This window comes from Lissotriton vulgaris, chromosome 6, assembly GCF_964263255.1.
Source record: "Lissotriton vulgaris chromosome 6, aLisVul1.2, whole genome shotgun sequence".
In the NCBI taxonomy this organism is placed as follows: domain Eukaryota; kingdom Metazoa; phylum Chordata; class Amphibia; order Caudata; family Salamandridae; genus Lissotriton; species Lissotriton vulgaris.
This window is the reverse complement of record NC_141694.1, coordinates 1,100,391,773-1,100,419,139: the sequence shown is the minus strand read 5'-3', so window position 1 is coordinate 1,100,419,139 and position 27,367 is coordinate 1,100,391,773. Positions and strand designations below refer to the sequence as shown.

The window sequence follows — 27,367 nt, the reverse complement described above, 5'->3', positions numbered from 1 at the left end:
TCACCGAAACCAGGAAGACAGTCACCCAGGCCCTCGTCACCAGCCGTCTGGACTACGGGAATACCCTCTACGCTGGAACCACAGCCAAACTCCAGAAAAGACTCCAGCGCATTCCGAACGCCTCAGCACAACTCATCCTGGACATCCCTCGCCGCAGCCACATCTCTGCCCACCTGAAAGACCATCACTGGCTCCCTGTCAACAAGAGGATCACGTTCAGACTCCTCACCCACGCACACAAGGCTCTCCACGACATGGGCCCGAAGTACCTCAACATCGCCTCACATTCTACACACCCACCCGCCAGCTCTGATCCGCCAGCCTCGCCCTCGCCTCCGTCCCACGATTTAGGAAATCCACCATCGGAGGAAGATCCTTCTCCTACCTGGCAGCCAAGACATGGAACTCCCTCCCCACTCACCTTCGGCTGACCCAGGACCATCTCTCCTTCAGGAAACAACTCCAGACCTGGCTGTTCGAGCAGTAGCGACCCCCTCCCCTCAGCGCCTTGAGACGCTTACGGGTGAGTAGCGCGCTATACAAATTTTGGTGATTGATTGATTGCTTGATTGACTGTGCCTGCTCTCCATCCATCTGTCTAAGACAGCTCGGGTTGGAAAGGTTTGAAGTATGCATGTCAGGCCAGCCATCGCAAGACAGCAGACCAAACCAACATGCGCACTTCAAACTGAAGTGGCCACTTTTACCTGCTGCCAATCAGCAGTAATGGCCCATTGGCCCACCCCGCCTTCACACTTGGCACGGGCTGGCAGGGAAAAAAATAAAATGGTAATAAAATTATTCTAGACTCACAGAGAGTAGGTCAGTTGCACTCTGCGCACCAACTGGCAGAGTCGGTCGCGACGCCACTGCGCATCTCGTGACTCCGGAGTTGTTTGACTCCCTGTATCTTCTGATTTTGGTCCCCACAAAAGAGGGAACCTGCTTTTTGATGATATACTGACTGCTGATGGTGTGATTAAAAAGAGATGGTGAGCGGACTCTACTATATAGGTATGTACCACCCTTTTTCGAGTAGTTAGTAGTTGTTTTAGGTCCTGAAAAAATGCCACAATCATTTTTGGCAATATAGGGTTTGAAACATGTTGACTGTCACTTGCACTGAAATACTTGATGAGACTAGTAGTGTTGTTATTGTTAATTGATATTTATATAGCGCTAATCACTGGCAGGTCTCTAAGCGCTTTAAGGGGAATAGCCAGAGGACATGGGCAGACTTATGGCCCAACAGTGTGGTGTGTTTAAACATTATCCAGTGCTTCCCTAAACAGGAACATTTTAAGTTGTTTCCTGAACAGGAAGAGAGCCCGTTCTTTGCGCAGGTGGTCGGGCAGCTGGTTCCAGAGTTGTGGGAGCAGCACAAAGAAGGCTCTGCCCCCTTTAGATGCAGTGTTGCATCTTGGGGTGGCCAGGTGGCAGGCTTCAGAGGACCGCAGTGTGCGTCCCGGAACATAGCTCCTCAAACATTCCTTGATATAGGCCGGGGCTTCGCTATAGATCGCTTTGTGGGTAATGCAGAGGCCCTTGAAATGTACTCTCTGCTTGATGAGGAGCCAGTGTAGTTTGTGCAGCGGAGGGGAGGCGTGGCCCCCTCTTGGTAACTTAAAGATCAGCCTAGCTGCATTGTTAAGTACCACTTGTAATTTGTTAATAAGCTTTTGAGGGAGGCCTAAATATAGGGCATTTCCGTAATCGAGTCTGGAGACAATAGTGGCCGACACAATCATTTCTAAGGAGGCAGTTGGAAGGAGAGGGACAAGTTTCCGTAACTTTCTCAAGAGCCCTATGCAGGTGCCTACCACTGCGCTAACTTGGTTAGCCATGGAGGGCTCTGAGTCAAGATTAATGCCTAGGCTTTTCACGGCAACTGCTGGGGTGGGAGTGGCACCCAGTTCCTGGGGCCAGAATTGATCGCTTCACGGGTTGCCTTTTATAGGGATGACAAGAACTTCCGTTTTCTCAGGATTGATTTTTAATGAGTTTGCAGTCATCCAGTTTATGGTAAATCTAAGGATATTTTGCGCTGATTCCTGGGCGTGGGTGGAGTTATCAATCCGGAAAATTGAGCTAGGTGTCATCTGCATAATTGAAGACACGGCAGTCCATATAGACAAGGGCCTACATCAGAGGCTGCAGGTAGATGTTAAAGAGGAGCTGGGAGAGGGCAGAGGCCGGGGGATGCCGCAGGTGAGGGCACCACAATCTGATACCTGTTCCCCCAACTGAATCCTCTGGGATCGCCCCGTCAGGAAGGATTCCAGCCACCGGTGTGCCGGCTCCTGGATCCCCAAGGCCATTAGTTGATCCAGTAGCCGGGCATGGCTGACCGTATCGAACGCTGCCGATAGGTCTAATAGGATCAGGGGGCTCGTTGTTTATTATCAGCCTTGGTTCTAAGGTCATCCAGGACGCAGAGCATCACCAGTTCGTTGCTGTGGTGAGCCCTAAATCCCGCTTGTTGTACTTGAAGTAGTTGGTGTTCTTCCAGGAAAAGTGAGAGAGTTTTGAGAACATGTTGTTCTACCACTTTCGCTAGGAAGGGAATCTGGAAAATAGGCCTATAATTTTTGAGGATGGCTGCGTCTGCTCCCGGTTTCTTTTGAAGGGGGATTACTCTAGCCTCCTTCAAGCTGGAGGGTAGGTAGCCAGCCAGCCTAGAGGGAGTTGTTCAGTAGTGAGAGAAACTGGGGAAGGGGAACCTGATTTGATACGATTCATTAATTGTGTCAGTGAGGTGAAATCAAGGCGGGGGAAGGCGGTGAGTTGGTTATCGAGGGCAGGGGGCCTTGTGTAGAACTCAGGGGTTCTGGTTGGTGGGGGAGTTGTTGATCTCAGATATAATATCCCTGACTTTTTGTAGGAAGTATGTCTGAAAGGTATTGCAGTCTAGCAAAGCATCTGTAGCTTTTACTTCAGATTTTTGGCTAAGTTCTTTCAACATTTTTAAATTTTCTTTCTGCTTGTTTGGAGCAATGAAAATTCTCGCCTCATAGTATTCAGCCTTTCTGCCAATAATGGATCTTTTATAAAGAGTTAGTCAAGATTTATATATTGCCAGATCCTCTGGTTCATAGGCTGTCCGCCATCGCCTCTCGGCATGGCGGAGGCTTTGCTTAAGTTCCCTCAGGGTCTCATTAAACCAGGGAGCCCCCTTCCCTTTATTTCTCGCTCTAACTCTATCCGGGGCCACTTTGTCTATGGCTCGGCGTAGGGTATTGGTAATGGCCTTGCTCTCCAGGTCTACATTTCCTGATTTAAGCGAGGGTTTATGGGAGAAGCTAAGTAGGGTTTCTACTAGGTTGTCGGCGTCGACATTCTTCCAATTATGCACCTTATTCCACTCTGAGTGTGGTTGTGAAAATTTGTTTTCAACGGGACCCAACAACTAAGAAGCGCATGGTCCGACCAGGTGCAGGGGCTGATATCTGTTAAGCTGGCCGATGGTTGCGAATTCCAGATGAGACCTAGGGTATGTCCTTTTGAGTGAGTGGGGGCATCCACTAGTTGGTGAAGCCCCATTGCGCGCAATCCTATCTCAAACTGGCTAGCGGGCGGCTCTTTCGGGGCAGTGTCCCAGTGGTAGTTGAAATCACCTGTCATAAAAAGACGTTTGTACCGGGAGCAAAGATCAGTAACAATTTCCATAAACAAATCATTGAAGTTAAGGGTTAGCCGCGGGGCGCTATACGACCTCAAGAACTTCAGCCCCATCTCTCTTCTTTCCTTCCATACAAAAGTCATCGAGAAGACCGTCAATTAACAGCCGACCGCATTCCTTGAGACCAATGACTCCCTCGACCCATCCCAGTCGGGATTTCGAGCCAACCACCGAGACCGCCCTCATCGCAGCCACCGATGACATCAGGACCCTGCTTGACATCAGGAAAACAACCGCCTTCATCCTCCTAGACCTCTCAGCCACCTTTGATACAGTCTGCCATCGCACCCTTATAACCCGCCTCCACAACGCTGGGATCCAAGGTAAATCCCTGGACTGGATCACCTCGTTCCTCTCCGACAGAACCCAGAGAGTCCACCTCTCTCCCTTCCGCTCCGTGGCCACCGATATCATCTGCGGCTTGCCCCAAGGCTCGTCGCTCAGCCCAACCCTCTTCAATATCTACATGAGCCCACTCGCCACCATCGCACGCAAACACAACCTCAACATCATCTCATACGCTGACCACACCCAGCTGATACTCTCCCTCACCAAAGACCCAGCCACCGCCAAATTCAAACTCCAGGAAGGAATGAAAAACGTTGTTGAATGGATGAAACTTAGCCGTCTAAAACTGAACAAGATGGAGGTCCTCATCCTTGGACCATCCCCGTTTGCCTGGGACGACTCCTGGTGACCCACAGCACTGCGCACCACACTGACACCCACAGAACAAGAACGCAACCTGGGATTCATCCTGGACTCCTCTCTCACGATGACCAAGCAAGTCAACGCCATCTCATCCTCATGTTTTAACACCCTGCGCATGCTCCGAAAGATCTTCCTGTGGATCCTTACCGGAACTAGAAAAACGGTCACCCAGGCCCTTGTCACCAGCCGACTAGACTACGGGAACGCCCTATACGCAGGAACCAGAGTCAAACATCAGAAAAGACTCTAGCGCATTCAGAACGCATCCGCACGACTCATCCTCAACATCCCTCGCCACAGCCACATATTTGCCCACCTGAAAGATCTGCACTGGCTCCCCGTCAGCAAAAGGATGACGTTCGGGCTCCTAACCGACGCACACAAAGCGCTCCACGACATAGGCCCCGAATACCTCAACAACCACCTCACGTTCCACACTCCAACCCGCAAGCTCCGCCCTGCCAACCTTGCCCTCGCCACCATCCCACGGATTTGCAGAACCACCACTGGAGGAAGATCATTCTCCTCCTGGCTGCCAAGACGTGGTACTCCCTCCCCGCCCACCTACGACTGACCCAGGACCATCTCACCTTCAGGAAACACCTCAAGACCTGGCTCTTCGAGCAGTAGCAGCACCCCGCCCCCTCCCTTTAGAGCCTTGAGACCCCTACGGGTCAGTAGCACGCTCTATATATGTATTGATTGATTGATTGATTGACCAACATTAGTAGGCAGGATGATTTAAATTGGAATTTTACCCCTAGTAATTCTGCCTGGTCAAGGATCTATGCCACTATTTGAGTAGCCTTTATCCGCTTATGAAAGAGAATTGCTACCCCCACCTCCTCTGGCATTTCCTTTTCTATTGTGCCAGAAAGCATTGAAGTTCTTTGGAAGGGTAGCGATGATATGCGGTGTGAGGTGTCGCCTAACCAAGTTTCAGTGAGGGCTAACATATCTATATCACCATCCTGGAGTAGTGAGAAGACTTCTAGGTGATGTTTATGTAAGGATCTAGAGTTTAGAACTGCCACATTCAGGCCGGGGGGATTTTTAGTTACATCTAAACAGATTTTCTGTTCTCAGCTGACCTACAATTTTTTCAATGAGGGTGTGGCTGCATGAGGCGAGAGTGTGCAGTTCTACCTCTGAATAGGTCTGTATTTGACCAGGGGGTCTGGCCCCAGGCCCCGGTCGGCCGCGGACGGGCGCAGACGGGCATGCGCGTTGAGGCAGGCATCAGTATTTTATGGGCAAGATGTGGAGCTAGACCGGAATCTCCGCCTTGTTTACCGGAAGTATGCTAATAGCACTTCCTGTGTGCTTCAGTTCCCTCCACACAAACTGAATATTCCGCGGTAAACCGAGGAACAAGCAATGTAGCAGGTAAGGAGGACAAGTTATGGCAGGCAGTTAAGGGTTACAATTTGACCGTATCTGCATGTGCTAAGCCGAGTGACAAATTTAAAAACAATGGTGTTTCAAACACAACTTCACAGGAGCCCTTCACCAGGCTCTCCGCAGGATGTGGCAAATGGTTAAAAGATTGCAATTCGGCGATGTCTGCGAATGTGAAAAGCAGAGTGACTGATTTAAAATATACAGTAACCAAACACTAACTAAAAGGTTTGTATGTTCAAGGCAGTAAGTGCAGCCTGTAAGGCAGAGGGTCAAACCGGCCACCCTTGTGTTGTAATCACGCTATTACCGTCTTCCATATTCCTAAAGTAAACTGGGCCTGGTTGGATTTCATTGGCACACATCAGCTTTACACCAGCACTACTAGTACAGCACTAGATCAACAATTGACTGTAACATGGGGGCACTGTTGAGCCAATGGCACAAGGGCCGCGCTCTAGCATTGCTCTGCCGGCTGTGGACAACAATCCGACAATAATCCGAGCCTCGCATAAACATCGATGGCTTAAAAGACACGAATTGTAAGGCAGACTACCCCTGTGCCCACTGATCTGCAAGAAAGCGGGGAGGTACCCCTATATGAGCCGAGGTGTGGTGACTTCAGGGATCAACATGGCGGATTCACAGTGAAAAATGTGAGCAGCGCTGCCAAAGAGCTGAACGTCTCACATAGCTCCGCATACCGATATTGTGCTGGACTAGCGACCAGAGAGAGCGGTGACTGAGGGGTGAGAGACTGCTGGCGTAAACTTCTGTGATTGCCGCGGCTGCATGGTGAGGCCCCGTGGTCTGAGGCAGTGATTGTGGCGTGGGGGCGGCCCTGCTTACCCACAAGGCGGAGAAGTGCTGAGGCTGTTTGCGCGAGACCTCCCTGGGTCCTGGAGCTGTGGGGCGGCTTGGTGGGGACCCACAGTCTGCGATTTTCTGAGATGAGAGGGCGCTGCTGCACTCGCCCCCCTCCCTTCGGTACCTGCTAGCAAGCCGGGAGCAGCGGAGCACGGGGCGGACACAGTGTGCAAGCTCCGGGTGGCGCTGCTGTTCCCTTCTACCCTTCACAATCGATTCCTGGGTGTCGTTGAGTCGTGCTCTGGCTGCTGGGACCCTCGGGGAGTCTCTAAATGTGGCAGGCAGGGTAAAAGAAGTGCACTGTTGAGACCCACACAAGTACATGCTGTGAAGGCACAACACCATAAATAGAAGCTGCCACTCGCAACCAAACAACAAATACCCACAACCCGGCAAGATAACAAGACTGGGGCCTGTGGACCAGCTCAAGACCCCTCACTCTGGTGCAACAGGAGAGAGGCATCTCCGATAGACCTTGATCTGGGGTGACAGACAGGAGCCTACCAGGGGACAATATATTAAGCTGAAGTGGTGCAGAAAAGAAGAATTATGTTGTACATAGTAGCGTGCCCTCAGCAGCACAGTACCAGACTCATTGAGACAGAGAAATAACCTCGACTCCATTTTGAAGAACTGGTGGGCCTGAGGCTTCCGACCACGCTGCCATATTTACAACAGCGCAACTGGTACCCTTAACACGCGGTTTCAGTCTCACATGCCCAGTCAAGACATGGGGAAGACAGACAGGCAGCAATCGCGCCTCACTTTCGAATCTAAAAATGCATGTAAGCTGACGCAGCATGCTCACTTCGCAACTGAGCAGCTCATTGGAAATAACCTTGCAAGCCATGCAGCAAAGTCTTGTTTCTATAGATGGAAAAATTGATGCCCTAAATGCACGCATGGACACAATGGCATCTAAGCTGAAGTAAACATGATGGCAGGCTCACCGAGGAGGAAACACGTATTTCAGATACAGAAGATGAGGTTCAAAAGATGTGCAGCAAACAGCTAAACAATGATAAGGCCATCATTCACACCAAAAATGAAGATTTGGAGGCGCGCTCGCTCCATAAAAACCTACGTATACTAGGTGTCCCGGAATCCACGAATACTGGCTGTGTGGAACACTATATGGAGGAAATGATACAGCGCATATTTGGCAGCAACGACCTCTAGACGGTATTCGTGGTAGAAAGGGTGCATAGATCCCTGCAAGCGAGACCTCCACCTGGAACCCCACCACGTCCCATAATAGTGAAACTCTTAAATTACAGGGAGAGGGACACCATGTTACGCTTATCCCAAGAGAAGGGTAACATTCACTTTGAGAGGAGCAACGTTTCTTTCTACCCAGACTTTACAGTGGCGGTGCAAGCGGTACGGCCTCAATTTGGACCTGCCACAAAGAAGCTTCAAGAGATAGGATTGAAATACGCCATGCTATATCCGGCACAGCTCAAAGTGGAAAAGAATGGCTGTCCTTTGATTTTCAACAGCCCTAAAGACGCCATGGAATATGACAAAAAGGCAAAACAACAGAGGGCCCCTCAGACAAGTGAAGATGAAAGCGCTGATGCCTGCTGCTCCCAAGATGAATAAAACTGATATGGCTTTGTATGGACAGATAAGTGAAACCATTACAAATGCATATCTTATGATCAGTGTTCCCAATAAGCCACGCGGTCGCGCGCCCGCGCACCTCTATAATCCTGAGCGCACAGTGCCATGTGTGGCGCGCGCACTCACACATCACATCCCTTGAGAGTGTTCGCACCACCACTTTTAGAAGTGAGTGGCACGAAAACTGGCATTTCCTGATTGCGGAGGGCAGCAAAAGTGATCACCTAGAAGGAAACAATGGGGAGCGGCAGGTAAGTTGGTCATTAAGATGTGGGCACTTGCTGTACTTTTGTCTCGGTGATCGAAGAATTAGAAACCTCTCCTCTGCATATTGTCCAGGACCCGAGCTGTTGCTCTGAATGCAATTCCACGATCAGTAATCTCTTTGGACTTTTATTCAACAGGTAAATTAATTAAAAATCAACTAGATGGCACTGGAGACTTTGGCAAGTAAGTGTGCCGAAATCACAGCAGCTTCATTTAATGCACACGTTTATGTCCGCGGCAACGTCACTGTTACCTCGGAATTAAACATGTGCATTATATGAAGCTGCTGGAATTTCTGCACACTTAATTGCCAAAGCACCCCCCCCAGTAGCGATACAAAGACCTTCTGAAAGCAAACACTGCGTGTGCTTTTGGATTGACTTTAAGAAGCATACGCACTGTTTGCAAACTTAATGTATTGTTGTGTTCAGGGCCGGCGCTAGGCATGGGCAGTGTGGGCAGCTGCCCAGGCCCTCTAGCCTTTTAACTACAACAGGCCCCCCTCACGAGCCCTTCATCCTGTTGAAAGTGTGCATGTCATTATACTAGTGGGCAGTTATGGTGAAGCGTGAAAGACCCAAGGCGGGGCCCCCTCTCCTGGGCCACGTTGCCATGGGATGAAAGGGTAATATGACTCCTGCATCCCTTTCAGCTGCTGTAGACTGGGCAGGGCAGGGTTTCCAGCTGTCCTTTACTGACACCTCTTTCTCTTAGCCTAATTGCTGCATCTGCATGATAACAGCGGTTAGGCTGACGCTGGAACTCTTCTGAGGTGTGAAGTGAGCCCTGCCCCTGCATGAAGGAAAAGCAGAGCATCCTGCAGGGCTCACAACAAAAACAAGCCTTTGCAATGCAACAGGTCTCGCGCTTTTAAGATTTAGAACTATTGGTGTTGTATAAGATAACCTGGTCAAGCAAAACATGACTGTTTAGTGCGAGTTATGCTACTTGCTGATTTACCATGGGCCTTCAAGAGTGGATGCAGAAAAGTAGCCTTAGTAGCAAGAAGGGAGCAAGTGATCAGAGATTTAAAAAAAAGAAAGCAGGAGGGGCTGAGGGTGAGTGGAAGGAGGTGGGGGGTTAGGAAAGCAGGGGAGGGCATGGTGGATTATGGGAACAATAGAGAGGAATGATGGAGCTAAGGCAAGGAAGGAAACAATGGCATTTGATAGGAGTTGTAGAGGTGTGAATTGGGCTGCAGGGCAGGGAGAACTTCGCATTTGGTGGGGGGGCAGGAAGACAACTTCAGAGGGTGGAAGGATAATGTGAGAAAGAGGAGGAGTACGCAATAAGAGAAAGGACGGTAGAGGAGAATGGGAAAAGACCAGAGGAAGAGAAGAAACAAGAGAGGTAAGGCAGGAAGAGGTGCATGGGCGTTGGAGTGGAGTTATGGAGCATTATGTTTAGGAGCAGCAAGACTCTTATTGGTATACAAACTGGTTGTCACTCACTGTAAACCAATGCGCCTCGACCATGCAATAAAGTCGAGGCGATCGTCTGTGAAGTACCAAAAGCAACCATCTCTGTACCGGGGTTTCGCTCTCCACTTTCACGCAGCAGGGAGAAGTGGAGGGCTGGGGCAAGGAGCCGGGTAAATAAAGTACAATAGTTTGAGTCAGCTGAGAAAGGCCGTTCCTGTGAAGCAGGTTTAAATGACCAGTCTGCCCTCTGCTTGGATTAGTGACCCATTCACAATAGGGCCCTATATATCCTGTTTTATTTATGCCTATGGCGGCATCCTTCACTGGAGAGGAGCATGGGTACTGTTACTGGCATCACTCTGGGCTGATGGTATACCCAGTTTAGGAGGCACTTGCCAGAACGGAACAGACCCCAATGACTCGCATGCATTAAAGACTCACTGCACTTCTTGCTCTTAGGGGTTGTAGTGAATTCCTTTTTTATGCGTTAACTAATACTGACAAATACCAGTGTGGCTTAAACAGGAATTTAAAACTTGTTGTGGCATCTTAGTTCCTGGCACATCAACTTACCATGTCAGGGATCATTGCATTCCTGAAATATAGTTTAAGGTAAAGTGGGCTGCTGTGCCATTGAGGTGACATTCAAGCTTGTCTCTTTCAAATATGCTCTTTCCTCACCAACTCTGATGGTAGTCGGTTTTGCATAAAAGGATTGCATCTTCTGAATAGGCTTTAATCCATAAACTAAACCCTGAGGTGTAACATGAATTGCTTTAAGGTAGCCTAACTGAGTGCTCAGTGCTAACCACGAGCCCTTCCCAGCCACTTTAACGGCTGTTGTTATTCTCTACCCCAGCAAGTTTTTTTCTTCCCTGCCCCCTTGCACCAAGGTTCTCCATTTCTGCCACCTCCTGCTCTGTGACTGCACTACTTCCCTACCCACTTGTAGCAATGTTGCCCATTCTTGTCATCCCCTGGTCTGTCACTGAACTTCGTCCCTGCCTACCTGCAGCAATGTGTCATGTTCCTGCCAGCTTTCGTTTTTTTAGCTGAAAGCCTTGCACTGTCTGGGTTTCTAAAGACATTTTGGAGACATTCAGAAAGCTAACCTAGAAATGCATTGCTTACTGTTGGCTTTGGGGTTTGTAAGTCACATTTTCATGCTTTCTATTTTCTGGCATTATTTGCTTTAGGCTATCCAGCTTGACTTTGTCCATCCCGTAGGCCCAGACTTTGATTACTGTATTCTTCCACAAATTCACTTTCAGTAAACAGGCCTTTACATCTTGGTCTTATCTTGTCACATTTGCTGTGCATTCAAAGACAGAGGTCAAATGTCAAGCCCTCTCTTCAGACAGAGGGAGCTTGGTGTTTACTTATAATGGTACCACTGTTGGAGTCTTGTGCTTTTCTAAACCGGAAGTGTACTTGCCTGTGTAACCAATCCATGTCATGGCGTGTTTATCCAATTTGCAAACCAGCCTTAAGACCCTTAACGTGGCGCTGTATGTGTGAAAATGAACCATCCTTTCACTTTTTTAAGTAAACATTTGGAGTAACGTTTGGCTCTGCACATGCACGCGGTCTGGTTCCTGGTGCACATAGCCATGGTTGCAGTGCACAGAGACCCTCCACTACCTCACACAGAGGAAAAAAATGAGAGGGAACATTGCATCACTGTAAACCATGTTGTATTATGACCGATTCCTTCGGAATGCGGGGCACACAGTGTGGGTAAAGACTTCTAAGGTGCAAAAGTCGCCTACTGGTCAAGGCTAAGTTGAACGAGATGCGTGGGGTTATAGAAGTCTCTCCCCAGCCCCCTTCGGTTTTGGAAGGGTAAAGTGTTCTGACGCCCCCAAACAAGGTAGACCCCAACTGTGACTGAATGTGTTGGTTCCATTATACTCCTCTGTATTTAAGAGGGCGGTCCCTGTTTAAAGGGAACTGTTTTCTCATTGCTGGGTATGGCTCTGGCACTGTTACTACGCTAGGGTAGGTGGGGGGGTAACTGTGCTAGTTTTTTTAATCTCCAGCTGCTGATTGCATGCATGATTCTCTCAAGATATCTCTCTTGTTGGGTAAGGCTTACACATGAAATGCTGACATACTTAGACAGAGGAACTAAATCATTCCAGAATATAACCACTTACACACACTGACGTTACTCACATGGAATGTGTGGGGCCTGAATAACCCTAAAAAAGTTAGACAGATGTTCGCGTATCTAGACAGGCACCGGATAGATGTGGCCTTCATACAGGAGACACACCTCACGGCTCGAGCGGCAACAAATATTGGACTGCGATGGGCACATGACAAACGAGCATCCTCTTACTCCACCTATTCCAGAGGAGTACTCATACTAATAGGGAAAGGTGTTCCGTTCGTCACCACTCAAGTAGAATCGGACAATCAGGGGAGATATGTTATATGGCAGAGTAACGGCAGGGGCACTCACATAACATTCAAAAATTCTATATGGGTCAACCCAGAACTATACACCGCTATATTTACTAGGCTTTACAAGCTTCAGCCACCCATGGTCATATGAGAAGGGGATTTCAATATACTGCTTGACTTGGCCATGGACAGATCTAATTCCCAATGCTCCCCAACCAAGCAGGGACGTAAAGTTCTCAGAGATGGCATGGAAACATGGGATCTCATTGACATATGGCGTCTTAGACACTCTGACATGAAAGAGGGTACATATGTGTCCACTGCACATAACAAGTTGTCTCGTCTAGACTACTGATTGGTGACTAGGATGGCGAGCACTTGGTCACACATTTACCTAAAATGCTGTCTGATCATAAACTGGAATAAATCTGTAGCATTCCCCCTAACTCCAGCAGCTACGCCGCACAACACAGAATTTCTACTAATGTGGTGTATGTCATCCTTTAAATACTTGGGTAGATAGAGATCCTGAAGTGGTCATCAGGATGAATTATGGTACTGCCATCACCAAACTGAAAGAGCACTGAAAGTGCAATGGATACAGCTTCCTCTATCGTTAGCTGATAGAATAACACTAATAAAAAGGGTTATTCTCCCTAAATTTTTATATTTTTTTGTCAATATTCCCATACCTCTAACACTGGCATTTTTTAAAACACTGCAATCCTGTTTTGTCACCCTAACTAGGGCAGGCAAACACTCTAGAATTATCTGGCAGACCCTCACTTGTCCATACACGCGCCGGATGTATATTTATATTACTTATGTGCCCAGGCCCACTTTGCTCACTATTGGTATCAGCATCACAGCTTTATTGCACATGTGGCGGTGTAGGCCGATGACGCTCACCCCATTTCTATCACCGCTGTGCTTTTACATGAGCGCAAGGTGTTGAATCTCAAGGATGCTAGCCCAATGGAGAGCACAATCATAGCCTGGAACACGCTAGCAGCACAAGCGGGGAAATTACCAACATACGCACATAATTTACCATTACTGTGTCACCCCTCACTATCGGTTACGAGCGAAGCAGGAGCGTTAGCGATAAAACCAAGAGGCAGGTCTCCACACAGCATAGGGGATGCTTTCCCCACCGGGGAGTTCCTCTCACTCGAGTCATTCACCACCGGCCTCCTGGGTAACCTGAGGTAACGATTTGTATATCATAGATGAAGACTGGCCATGAAAACACTATCGGCCAGATTCATCAAGCTTAATTACGCTTGCAAAGGGCCAGATTCTGAGAATCTGGCCCTTTGCGAGTGCAATTTTTGCATTTGGGATTCATCATCCCAAATGCAAAATTCGCTATTAAAGAATTCGCACATTTGCGAGGAATTGCATTTAAGGAATCTCTATTTGAGATTCTTTAAATGCAATTCATGAACTATTTTAAAATTGCGAAATCGCAATTTTGGACCGTTATTTACCGCGAGGTCAAACCACGTGGTAAATAGCGAAAACTTAGAAAAATGCATTTAAACGCATTTTTCTAAGTTGCATGTTACACACACACATGTCCTTTGGACATGTGTGTGCGCAACACTATTGTTGATTACATTTCAAGGGTGCTACAGGGTGTCCAGGACACCCCTGGCACCCTTGAATTCGCTTCCTTATTTGTGATTAGCTAATTGCTAATCGCAAATAAGGAATGACTCCCCATTCATTCCTATGGGCCCATAGGAATGAATGGGGAGTTATTCCTTATTTGCGATTAGCAATTAGCTAATTGCAAATAAGGAATCAGTGGGAATCGCAAATTCAATTGCGATTCCTACATGAATCCCGTTTTGCGAGTCCTTAATAGCAAATCCTTAAAATTCGCTATTAAGGACTCGCAATTCCTTACCTTGATGAATCTGGCTGTAAATACCAGCTTCTCGCGGGAACTGACGGAGCTACTGTCACTGAGAACCATGATTGGGTGTAAAGATAGGAAAAACTTGATAAGTAACCTGTGCAAAACTGCAAAAAAAGAAATGTCTACCTCAATAGACAGCGCCAGAGAAAAATGGAATACTGTGCTGAACACACACATCACGCCTGATGACTGGGAAACATGCTGCAAGCTATTAAATAAACTTATGTGTAATTGTAATTTAAAGATTATACATTTTAAATTCCTACAGCAGGCTTATTATACCCCACAACAATTACATACGTCTGGGCTGCAGCAGGATGCGAAATGCAAACGCTGTAAAGCGGATGATGCAGATTTTATCCACCTTGCTTGGCTGTGCAAACCTACAGCAACGTACTGGATACAGATAACAAGCCTACTGACTGAGATGATAGGGTGGGGATTGCCTGTACACCAGAATTATGTCTATTAGGCCTGCTGAAAACAATACCCGGGGCGCATCGTAAGTTTATAGCGGTGGTCGTACTACTGGCTAAACACCGAGGGGCAGATTTATGATGCCCTTGCACCCCAATTGCGTCACTTTATTTGAAGCAACTGCGGCGCAAACAATGCGCCCTATTTACAACGTGACGCCTCTAGGAGATGCGTCACGTTGTAAAGCCCGGCGCCATAAGGAGTCGTTCCTGCGCAGGGGGGGGCGTTCCTGCGCAGGAACGCCTCCTGAAAGTGGCTGAGTGAAATCTATGAGATTTCACTCAGTCACTTTCTGCCCAATGCTGCGTCAAAACCCTGCGCCTGCTTGAAGCAGGCGTAGGTCTTGATGCAGCATTGTGTAGATGGGGCACCCCCGAGCCTTACTGGAGCTGCGTCGCGCTTGCGACGCAACTCCAGCAATGCGCCACATTTCTGGCACAGATGCGTGACGCATCTGTGCCGTTTTTGCACCATGGTGAGCCGCATTATAAATGCGGCGCACCATGGGTGGCGTAGCTGTGGCGCACGTTAACTGGCGCATCCCTCGGGATGCGCCAGTTAACATAAATCTGCCCCCGAATGTCAATTTGCTGGGGCGGGAAAAAGGCGCAGCAGAAAAAAGACTGGCTACGAGATGTGGCCTATTGTAAAACCCAGCTGGAAACCTATGCAGAAGAGCTGCCTGAATCCTCACGACCACAAGATATATGGGCCCCATATGTTGTTTACATGATGACCGCAAACTCTGTTCTAACGAGCTAAGATGTAAAAAGTGGGGATGGTACAATATACTGTGAGAAATAATGCATGTTTTTATCTCTGTTTATTGTTAAATATAATGTGATAATGACAGCCCACGATAACGAAATGGACTATTCTCAAACCAAGGAGTCATGCAGAATGGAGATTGTTTTTTTGCTGTTATTGTTGATGTTTATGTAAGTTATTTTTTTACAGGGAAGACTCAATGGAGTACGTATGTCAAGGAAAACCAGTAGGTTTTTAGAAAGCCCTCACCCACCAACCTAGTTGGTGGCATGCTTCATCATCGGGCCCACCACAGTGGCACCTAACGTGCCCCGGGTGTGCTTCGACGCCAGATTACTGCGGAGCTGGTATATTTACTGAGTGTGCAGTGTGGTGAGTGTGAAGGTGAAGATTAAAAAGCCATACAAAAATCCCAGCACCCGAGGGTAAAAAAACACTATTTTAATAAACTGGGTCTCTGTTGGCATATTAAAAGGCAGACGGACACGGTGGAGTATGGATTATGACCTCCAGTGTCCTGTGTGGTCTACATGTTTCAGCCTGGCCTTTCTTAATTTAAAACAGGCTTTTCTCAGGACCAAGTGAGTATGTGTGGAGTTGAAAAGGTTAAATTACAGTGAGTGTTTTTTGTTTTTATGTGTAGCACTCCCTAAGGTGCTATATGGGTGAGAAGGGGATTCCCTCTCGCTTTGCTACATATAACATAAAAGGGGAGACAGACAGACGTACAGGGTAGAGTCATATTAGCATATTATTGCAAAAACAGTCGTCATTCCACCGTCTTATAAGGTGAGTGAACGAACTATGCATGGCTAAAGTGTGGTCTTGTCAGTGGCAAGACTCATGTGATAGTTATCTAGAAGCCGGTTGTTGTGGTGAGCTAGAAAACGGGAATACCAATGTGAGGTTCAGGTAAGTGAAAGAAAATTATCCTCACACAGTATTTTGCTGTTCAAAGCCTCCTTGGGTCGCCTGGCAGAGAAAAAGACCGATGTGGCAAAAATATAAGTAAACTTACAGACCACTTCCTGTCCCACAACCACACCCCAAATGACTTCACTTGGACTGTGATTGAACAATTTGCCATAACTGAAAACAATGAAAGATATCTCCTCCAAAAAGAACAACGTTGGATTTACCGTCTATCCACTCATACTGGGGGGCTGAACGACTCCATACCGTGGAATTCCCTCACTACCTGATGTATGATGTTTCCTTTTCTTCTCTTAACAATGCTGTGCATTAACCCAATCTGTCTCACTCTGAGCTACCAACAAACTAAATTTTATTCCTCCCATCCTAATTCCTCCCAAGCACATCTATACTATATTATTTATTCACTTTGCCTGTTTTTCTCCATGAGCAATAATATACTCTTTATGCCCCCAAGCGCGTCCTTGGTAACAGCGAGCGCTCCTACGCTCTCCCACACATGCGCGGCAGCTGTACACAGCCTTTGCTCCTCCGCGCATGCGCGGAGCACCATAACCAAAGGCTCGCGCGCGGAATAGGGACCACTACCCCCCCAAGCATGTGCAGACCATAGATGACATGGCGCTTTTCGTGCAAGAGCACCCCTCCCTCTATTTCTACCCTCACCCAGGTGCAGGCAATCACGGAGGCTTTAAAAACATGCTCGGCCAGGCCCTCCTTTCTCAACCGGGCGCCGCAGAAGGACGACAGGTCCAAGGAGGAACCAGATCGACAGTTTCGTGAGTAATGAGGCTGCGCACTACAGCTACTGTTGGGGTAAGGTGTTGAGGTCTTCCCTTACAGGTCGGATAATTTTATAAACCAATACAACCTTCTTTTAGGGTCTTTTTCTCTGCCAGGCGACCCAAGGAGGCTTTGAACAGCAAAATACTGTGTGAGGATAATTTTCTTTCACTTACCTGAACCTCACATTGGTATTCCCGTTTTCTAGCTCACCACAACAACCGGCTTCTAGATAACTATCACATGAGTCTTGCCACTGACAAGACCACACTTTAGCCATGCATAGTTCGTTCACTCACCTTATAAGACGGTGGTATGACGACTGTTTTTGCAATAATATGCTAATATGACTCTACCCTGTACGTCTGTCTGCCTCCCCTTTTATGTTATATGTAGCAAAGCGAGAGGGAATCCCCTTCTCACCCATATAGCACCTTAGGGAGTGCTACACATAAAAACAAAAAACACTCACTGTAAATTAACCTTTTCAACTCCACACATACTCACTTGGTCCTGAGGAAAGCCTGTTTTAAATTAAGAAAGGCCAGGCTGAAACATGTAGACCACACAGGACACTGGAGGTCATAATCCATACTCCACCGTGTCCGTCTGCCTTTTAATATGCCAACAGAGACCCAGTTTATTAAAATAGTGTTTTTTTACCCTCGGGTGCTGGGATTTTTGTATGGCTTTTTAATCTTCACCTTCACACTCACCACACTGCACACTCAGTAAATATACCAGCTCCGCAGTAATCTGGCGTCGAAGCACACCCGGGGCACGTTAGGTGCCACTGTGGTGGGCCCGATGATGAAGCATGCCACCAACTAGGTTGGTGGGTGAGGGCTTTCTAAAAACCTACTGGTTTTCCTTGACATACGTACTCCATTGAGTCTTCCCTGTAAAAAACCTAGCTAGTCTTTCTTGATTTTTGATATATAAAAGCGGGGATTCAGACTAGCTTACCTAGTCCTCCCTCTCTCCTTTGATTCAGTGATATGTAAGTTATTTGCCACTGAATTGCACAGTGAAACCATATGTTATGTAATTGGAAATGCAAAACCTAGCAATGTGAAATTGTAACAAAAATCCTTTGTTTATGAAAATCAATAAAAAGAAATAATAAACAACTACGTTGCATGCTTCAAATGTAGGCGGTAAACAAAATATGGCACCCTTAGAGTTTTCTAGTAGCCAATCGGAGGAAGGGTTAAAAACTCAGCCCGCTACGGATACTCCGATTGATTTGGTACAACAATACCAAAAACTTGATCAAACCCTATATAATGTGATAACAATTGGAGACTAGTAAGTAGAAAGGACTCAATAGCGTAAGGAAACTTGAGCACCCCCCCCCCCCACTGCAAAGTACATGGAGGCCCCCAGACCACCACCTACCACTTTGCCCCTCTGCCCAAAAATCTGGGGGCAGATTTACATGCCCCTTGAGACACTTTAACGCTGCTATTGCGCCACTTTTGGGATGCAGCAGCAGCGTAAATAATGTGCCAGGTTGTGACACATTTACAATTTGACGCATCTAGGGAGATGCGTCACATTGTAAAGCCCTGCACCACATTATAACTGCGCCAGGTATAATGTATGCAGGGTGGGCGTTCCGACGCAAAAAAAAACTCGTGCCACTTCTACGGCGCCACTGTGTCAAAACCTTTCGCCTGCTTGAAGCAGGCATAAGGAGTGACGCAGCACCATAGGAATAGGCATTCCTGAGCATTGCTGGAGTTGCGTCGTGGTTGCGACACGACTCCAGCAATGCGTTACCTTTACACGAACAGATGCGTGACGCATCTGTCAATCCTTGCGTGACACATCTGTCAATGGCGCAAGGTTTTTTTTGCGTGTCGCAATTAAACTGACGCATCTCTGATGTAATGCAGAGATGCGTCAGTTTCTTGTAAATCTGCCCCTGGTATATTTTGAACTGTTTAATTTGCTGACTGCCCCTCCTACTTTTCTGTTGGGATTGTGCAGTAAACGTGAGACATACGCAGAAATTGCTTGGAGGCAAGTAGCACTTCAGTTCTATCATCTTTGAAAAAGCATTTTTGGCGACAACTGTTATATTGCAGCATTCAACAAAATTGACGGTCTGAGCAAAAAGGTTCGGTGTGAAATCAGTTAAATTTAAAATGAGACGAATGTGCAGGGACAGCGTGATATTGTTGTGGGGTGTAGAGAAGCAGTGCCCCGTGCATGGTAAAATAAATATAACGTTCTTGGACACGAAATGACTTTAAAAATGTATGCAGGGGCGGCTCTAGGCTCATGGCGGCCCTGGGCAGGGAGCGTAGGTAGGTGGCCCCGGAAGAGGGGGTCTGGGCGGGGCGGAGCGCGGATGCCAGTGAAGGGAGGGGGAGGGGGGGGGGGGGGGGTCAGGGTGTTTGGAAGTGGAACAGAGCCGGAGGCCGCCAAATACCTGCCAGGGGCCGCCACGCAAATATGTATCCATCCTCAAAGGATTATTATATTAAGGATATATATTGGCGTGGTGGCCCCTGGGGTTTGGCGGCCCTGTGCAGGTGCACAGCTTGCACATGCCTAAAGCCGCCCCTGATGTATGGATGTGAAATAAACTGGACTAACTGCATGAAAGCAGCGTTGGTGTTCCTTTTCGTAGGTGGTTTTGCATTCACAAGCCCAGACAATGTTTTCTTGCACAGGGGACACTGAACAGCTCAGAAAGTGACCCACTGGTCCGTGCAGCTTCGACATTCAGAGGTGCAGCGCTCAAAAGATCAAGGTTGATTGATGGAAAACCGAAATCAAACGAATAATGCTGAAAATTATCATACTAGTCACTTGCTCCCCTCCCAGCTCTCCATATTGCAGTTTTATCTTACCCTTTATTGTCCCTATCGATAGTAACCTTTTGTTTGATATGCATGTGTGATTTGTTTAGGTTGGTACCCCTTCTGACGATTGTACTGCTACTATTACCTTCCTTTCCCTCAAATTGTAAAGCGCTCTGATATCCTTCGGGAGCATGTTCGCGCTATATAAAACTTTATAAATAAATAAATAAATAAATGAATAAATAAATACACAAAAATATGATTTTCTCTTCCATATTTGATTGATCTGTCCTCTACAGAAGATGATAGTGCCATTCTAGGTATAAACGGAGAAAGTGGGCAAATGGCAAATGGCTAACTTGGAAGTAATGCAAGAAAAATCATCCTTACCACACATTAATTAGGCCCGCTGAGTGATGTACAAACAAATTAAAAGTTGATTAACCCCAATGAATAAAACCTTATTTTCTATGGCCTAATTGCTGGCCAAATTTGTGAGTGATTCTGAACATAATATGGCCACAAATTTGTTAATAACGCAATATCTAATGAAGCAGAAGATAGTCCAGCAGTTAACAGTGAACGCATGGAATTTAACAGTAATTCAGTATAAACAAGGGAGTGAAGGTTAATCTGTCATAAAGAAACACAAACCATTTTTAGTGAAGGCGAAGACTCTCAGCCCACTCAGATACCAGTGGACATATTGAGTTTGCTGCAGGAAGACTTGGATAGAAATGTATCTGTTTTGAACCTTGATAAAGTGAATTCCTGTATCAAGTCTATAGTGGGAGTGAACAGCAGTTCCTCTGAACCTTGATAAAGTGAATACCTGGCCCTTCACGCTTGCCCTTGTGACAGAAATCAAATTAAACGTGCAAGGCAAATGTACAAAACTATTATCAGCCAAAGGAAAGATGAATTGAGGAGATTGGCATGAGAAGATCTAGAGAGAGAAAGTTCCCTTAATGATACCAAGGGCTTTTGGGACATCATTAATCACCCTTTATTTACGGACAAGGTGATGCAGATGGATTCACGCATTTTGGGGATGTCTGGAAATCCCACTTCTCGGCTATATTTAATCTGAACAATCTGCAGTTAGAAGAGAAGAGTGGGGACCTGCCTTTCGGTCTAAGCACGGCCTTCCAATTAAGCTTTTCCATCTCAGTGTCGGAGGTTGAGGAGGCTTAAGCGAAAGGAATATGCATGAAAGCCTTATGCCCTGATGGGGTTCCACTTGATTTGTTGAAAAGGAATCCTAGCCTTTGGGCACGCCTTTTGACTAATGTCTTTAAAGGAGTGGTGATTGGCCCTATTCCAGCAACTTGAAAGGAGGCCATTGTGGTACCTATCTTTAAAAAGGGCAATAAGAATGACCCGGCTTGTTATAGGCCTATCTCCTTTACGGATGCCACTGCACAGGTACTGGAGCTGATCGTCCTTGCCCGACTGGAAGCCTGGGCAACCACCAGAGGGGTCATGTCCAACACCTAATATGGGTTTAGAAGGGGACTGGGTTCTACAGAGCAGCGCCTCAATTTGTCCCTGATTATTAGCAAGTACACAAGGGCCATAAAGGGTTCTATCCACCTGACCTTCATGGACCTGTCTAGCGCTTTCGATACCGTTAATCGGGAGAAATTGTGGGCCCTAATGGGAAAAATGGGTGTTGAGGAAGCACTCATCTCCCTCTTGCGTAGGTTACATACTAACACCACTGGTGCCATAAGATACAGCCCCCAAGGGGAAAAAACAAAGCTGATTAGTTCCACTGAAGGTATCCGTCAAAGGGTGCTTTTTAGCTCCTTTTCTCTTTTTAATCTATTCTAATGGCCTAGAGGCATTTTTATTAGAGAAGGAAACTGATATTCCTAGAATTGGTGGCAATTATTTCCCGCTACTATCGTATGCGGATGACCCACTGCTAATGGCTTTGATAGCAAATAGTCTCCCAAAAACACTCCGGGGCATATTACCAATAACTAGCGATAATTATCGCTATGTTGGCTTAGCGGCAATATTTTTATCGCCGAGCTGCGGCGATTTTTATCGCTTAGGAACCTTGCTATTATCAAGGTTTATCTCCTAAGCGATAAAAATTGGCCGAAATGCATGAATATCGCTGAAAAGTCAGCGATATTCATGCATTACCGAGCTAATGCTCTTAGCCATGTTATCCACCTACCATTGGATAACATGGCTAAGAACTGCTCAGGGGCAGGTGTTAGCTTTTGGAGATATTCGCGCTTAGCGCGAATATCTCCAAAAGTTGGTAATAGGAGATAGCGATGTTAGCGACTAGCACGCCCACTTTGCATGTAATTAGTGATAAATTTCACTGACATGCAAAGCGGGGCCCAAGATGGTCGCTATCTCCTACTAGCTGTCGCTAACTGGTGTTAGCGACAGCTTGGTAATAGGGAGATAATTTTATCTCAGCTTTCTTGGCTTTTAAAGCCAAAAAAGCGGAGATAAACCCCCTTGATAATATGCCCCTCAATGCTTTTATGGATTTTATGTTAGAGCTTGATTTGTAAGTTCATTTTATTAAATTGTATATTAGGGTGTGTGCCCCCAAACTGACCTAAACTAGAAATGTTGTTATGAGGGGGAAAAGTATTGACAAATTGAATAATTTCACATATTTAGGAAACTTATTTAATAATACAATGAATTGGGAACCACTCATAACAGCAAGGGTACAACATAAAAGTAGGGTTTTGGAGGGGTTATTCCGTTTTGCTGGCAGGCTAGGACACAAGCCGGTGACAGAGCTAGTCACCCTCTATAAAGCTAAGTGCTTGTCTGTGGCAACTTATGGTGCAGGGATGTGGAGCCACCATAAAAGTCGTCAACTACAGGTTTTGAAAAATAAGTTCATAAAAAGGCTATTGATGACCCCGAATAGCGACCCCACACTACTTTGTCACCGAGAGCTGCGGTTGGAATTTTTATAGGACCGCATAGGCATTGCCCCTTTGCTCCTACGGGCAAAAATGTGGCTGTCTGATGAATTAATGTTCTCAAGGGATGTGATTAAAGACTGTACTAAAATAGATAGTGCCTAATGATTCCTTGGCTTCGATTTGTGAGAGGTACATTTCATGAGATAGGCCTGGGGCACTTTCATGAGAATCCTGATAGTATCCTCACAAATGCGAAAGCTATTATCAAAGAGGCGAATTACTCCAGGACAAATATGCGCCTACACAATCAGAGGCTCTTATGTTTTCTCCCTGCCCAACAGCAATTTTACTTAACCTTTACCACCAATTTACAGATACAATTTATTGTAACCAGATTTTGTTGAGGCACTCCCAGGTACACGCATTAATGTAGGCTTTTGCGATTCCTTAATTGCGATTATTAAGGAATCGCAATTAAGAAATTGCAAAAGCCTATGCATGTAGGAATCGCTATAAAATTTGCGATACCCAAATATTCCTTAATTGCGACTTGCAAATTGTGAGTCACAATTAAGGAATGCATTCCCATTCATTCCTATGGGCCTACTGGTGTGGGAGTGGGACGCGACACTAGCACCCTGCTCCCACACTGCCAAAGTCGACCGCCACCCACCCACCAGATTACCAGTCATTTTGTGGCCTACCTGGCAGGTGGCGCTGCAGTGCAGTTCTAAGGCTCATGTGTGAGCCTCAGAACTGCAGCCGAAGGAGCACCAAAGCAAGTTCCTGCTTCGCATGGACTGTGCAGTCTATGCCATGCTAGAACTGTGACGCATGCACACAGGGGGACACACCATGTGAGCTCCTGCATACACCCTCATGAACAGGGGCACCAGGGGGTCCTACAGCTTTTCTGACCTCCACACTTTTCATGGTGGGATCGGCGCCATGAAAAGTGCAGAGGTAAGGAAAGTCGGTACGGCACTGCCAGCATGTTGCTGCCCCGACCGTCGCTCTACCACTGAGGGATTGCGAATCCTCGCCAGTTAGGGCAGTCCAATGGCATTCTGACCGCCGTAGTTGTAATACGGCGGTCGGATCACTGTTGCAGCAGTCCCCGACCACCACCGCACCTCCACCACAGGTGGACCACCTAACTCGTATTTAGCCCTTAGTCTCTTTTATGGAAGTCAGAAATCTCATCAGGATGAAGCACCAGGCTGGAGCCAGCGAGGGCTTCACGAGGCCTGACACTCCTGCGAGGAGTCCAATGAACAGGATTGGCTGCTCATAGAAATGTTTGGAATTTCTTGCCTTACTGCCCTGGTCTCAGGATGCCTGGGAGCAAAATAGACTAGTCAGAAGTTCTAAGTGCGTGTGCAGTGGCAGTGTCATCAAAGTGCAAGTGGGGCTGTACACAGCCCTGCCCCCCACCTCCTTTGATGGCCTATCCTGCCATCATGCAGTCTACCTACTTTGTGGTTGTCTTCTCTTACTGTCCTGCTGTCATGCACAGACCCTCGGAGCAGAGAAACACTCTCCTGAAGTATATTTTGATTTTGTTTCTTTTTCTCAGTTTTCTAATATTACTTTTCAATGACTGAATTAGCAAATGCAAACATACAGCCACATCATGTTACACAACTTTTCTAAAATGTTTGTAGAGTTTATCTCATCTTCATCAGATTCCCTAAAATGTCATCAATAACCACAAGACAAATTTGGGGTCTGGTAAAAAATATAGTGAAACTTCTTGTAAAACTTTCATGTGTATGTGGCATTTTCCATGCAGTTTGTTGAAAAGAAATCAAATTGGAGGCAACTGCATAATGAGCTAATCACTGCCCTCAGAGCAGCCAAAGAAGCAACTAAAGCCATGAAAGAGGGCCGCCCTCTCCCTCCCCCTCCTCCACCAAGCATCAATCCAGGTCTGTTGGTTTCCTTTACATTGTAGATAATGTTTTGTTGTTGTAATATTTATTTCTTATAAATATGCATGCTATATTATTAGATATTTTGTCTGTGGACCTTCAATTGAATCCTAAAATGGATGACTAGTGACACTTGATACTGTAGAAAATGGGGAAAACTTATCAGTTTCAGCTCAGGCTGGATCTGTGATCCCTCAGACTATGATCTGGACCTCAACTACAATGGTGTATATCACATTGGTGGACCTTCAGTTGGTGAAATGTTTGAGAGAAAAGGGTATTGTACCATTCTTGAGTTCATTGGTATTCCCAGTTTGTGCACAAACTGAACAATTTTGGCATTTGTAGTGGCCCAATAACTGGGGCAACCCCCAACTACTGGTGATCAATTGCAAATAAGGCATGTCTTAAGGGATCCAGGTCACAGCATGTACCAAATGATCCCCTAAAGTATGTCCTCTTTTGTATGAAAAGAGCAAAAGATAAGAGAATACATTATGAAGAAATCAGAGTATATTACAGTTTTTCTTGATTATTTTGCCTAAGCTCTTGCTAGCTGGACTATAGGTAGTCACAAAAGAAATATGTTTATTTGGTCTTTGTTCTTTGGGAGTGAGGAGGGTGTCCCAAGGGCCATAACATATATGCTTTAAAGATTTTGAAATTTGGGATCTCGGGTAGCCTCTTGCCAACAGTTTCTCAGCCAAAATGGCTGCTTCACGGAAACCGGCTTTACACCATTCACAATTTGTATGAATCTGTAGAAATTCGCCATAGGGTAGACCATCTCACAAACCTCATGGATGGTTCCTAGTATATAGCAATAAGGTATTTCTCTCTGTCAGTTTGCGATATAAAGATGTGCCAATTGTTCCACCATATACTAGTATAGATAGATCAAGGAATTGCAAGTTGTTAAAAAAAAATTTCCCAACAACATTTTTATTGTTTTGTAACAACACATTCATATACCGTGCAGATAGTTCACACTTCATGCTGAGTAAATTCAAAGCGATACAATAACGAAATGGTCACAGTAACAACAAATAATTCTCAATAGCGAGATACAAATTAAAGCTGACTTCAATAAATTCAAAGAGCATACCTCTGCTTGTTCGGCATTTGTATCAGATGAAAACTTTAGTTTTGCCTGATTTACAAGATGTCACGTAATAGCGATGATGTGTTTATCCCGTGGCATTTGGGCTCCGCAACACGAAAGAGAAAGATGATTTAGGGGGTACTATACCACCCGGGGGAAAGACTGATTCCATATGAAGAGATTGAACCAGAAGCTCCACTTTACGCCATTTAAAAATGTAAGAGTTTTGGAATGCACAACCCTGATGAAGTCTTAAGGGACAAAACACGTTGGCTGGGCTAATTGGAAAAAAGTTTTTGTCATGAACATAAATGAATAAAAGTTGGATTCTGAACACATTCGCAAGACTCCTGAAAATGTAATCACATTATTCATATTGGATTTGTTTTTGAACATTTGATTGCTTGAATCTGGGCCAGAAATTAATTGAGTAACAAAGTATTTTTTGTGACACTATTTACACTCCTTTTTAATTGTTCTGTTTGTGTTTATTAATTGTGGGTTCTAAGCAGTGGGGCCAGGAAAAGTAGAGTGCAGGAGTATTCATAATAGTTTTCATGATACTCTACTGTGACATTAGAGCCACACTGCTCGTGCTCATATTTATGTAATAGCGATGATGTGTACATCCGACTTCTCACACAGCTATTTAACAAGCCCCTCCTTGTTTCCCTCATCTTTCCCTGCCTCCTAAATTTCTTTTACATCATGATAAGTTATATCTCCCTCTAGCACGTGTGGCATCTCAAGCAGGTGTAAATAAAATCAAGCCTCTCTGAATGCCTAACCAGTGTGGGCATCCCCAGGATATTCATCAATGTGTATGGAATTGTCTGGTGAATCAGGATCCGGTGATTTCATGCATTCCACCAAGGTATCCCACACTCTTGCTTTATCTATTGTACAGCACACCTGTCTAGCCTCTTGGAGCAGAGTGGGACCCTCATATCCTGCCCATATTAATTGTTTTTCTCTCCATTTGTCTGCTGGGGGCTATTATTGGCATTCTACCTCATTGTGATTTTGCGTTTTGATAGTTTCAGGGCAAGATCCATAAACGTATTTGGCACTTTAGATTTTGGTGGGTGTGGAAATCCCCCAGGAGACATGCCAGGGGGTTATAGGGGATTGTTCTGTCAATGACTTCATTTATGCAGGTCACTATTCCATTTCAGCAATCCTGTACTCCAAAGGGCCTTTTAATCCTCCTCTGGAATTAAACATTCCCTGTGTAGGAAATAAAAGTTGATCAGTTTAAACCATGCATTACGTGAGACCTTGGGTATAGTAGCCACTATCTTAGTCCGAGCCGAGAATTTAATCGGGAGGACCACATCCTCCTCCCATTGTCGCTT

The 27,367-nt window shown here is 46.2% G+C and overlaps 1 protein-coding gene across 1 annotated transcript in view; it reads left to right on the top strand.

Moving 5' to 3' along the window:
• ZC2HC1B (zinc finger C2HC-type containing 1B) overlaps positions 1-27,367 on the top strand; it is a 113,683-nt gene that overhangs the window by 45,959 nt on the left and 40,357 nt on the right. Inside the window, exons 3-4 of the mRNA XM_086925742.1 lie at positions 11,710-11,718; positions 24,772-24,907. Of these exons, the coding sequence (XP_086781868.1) occupies positions 11,710-11,718; positions 24,772-24,907 (145 nt within the window). The remainder of the gene's footprint in view (positions 1-11,709; positions 11,719-24,771; positions 24,908-27,367) is intronic.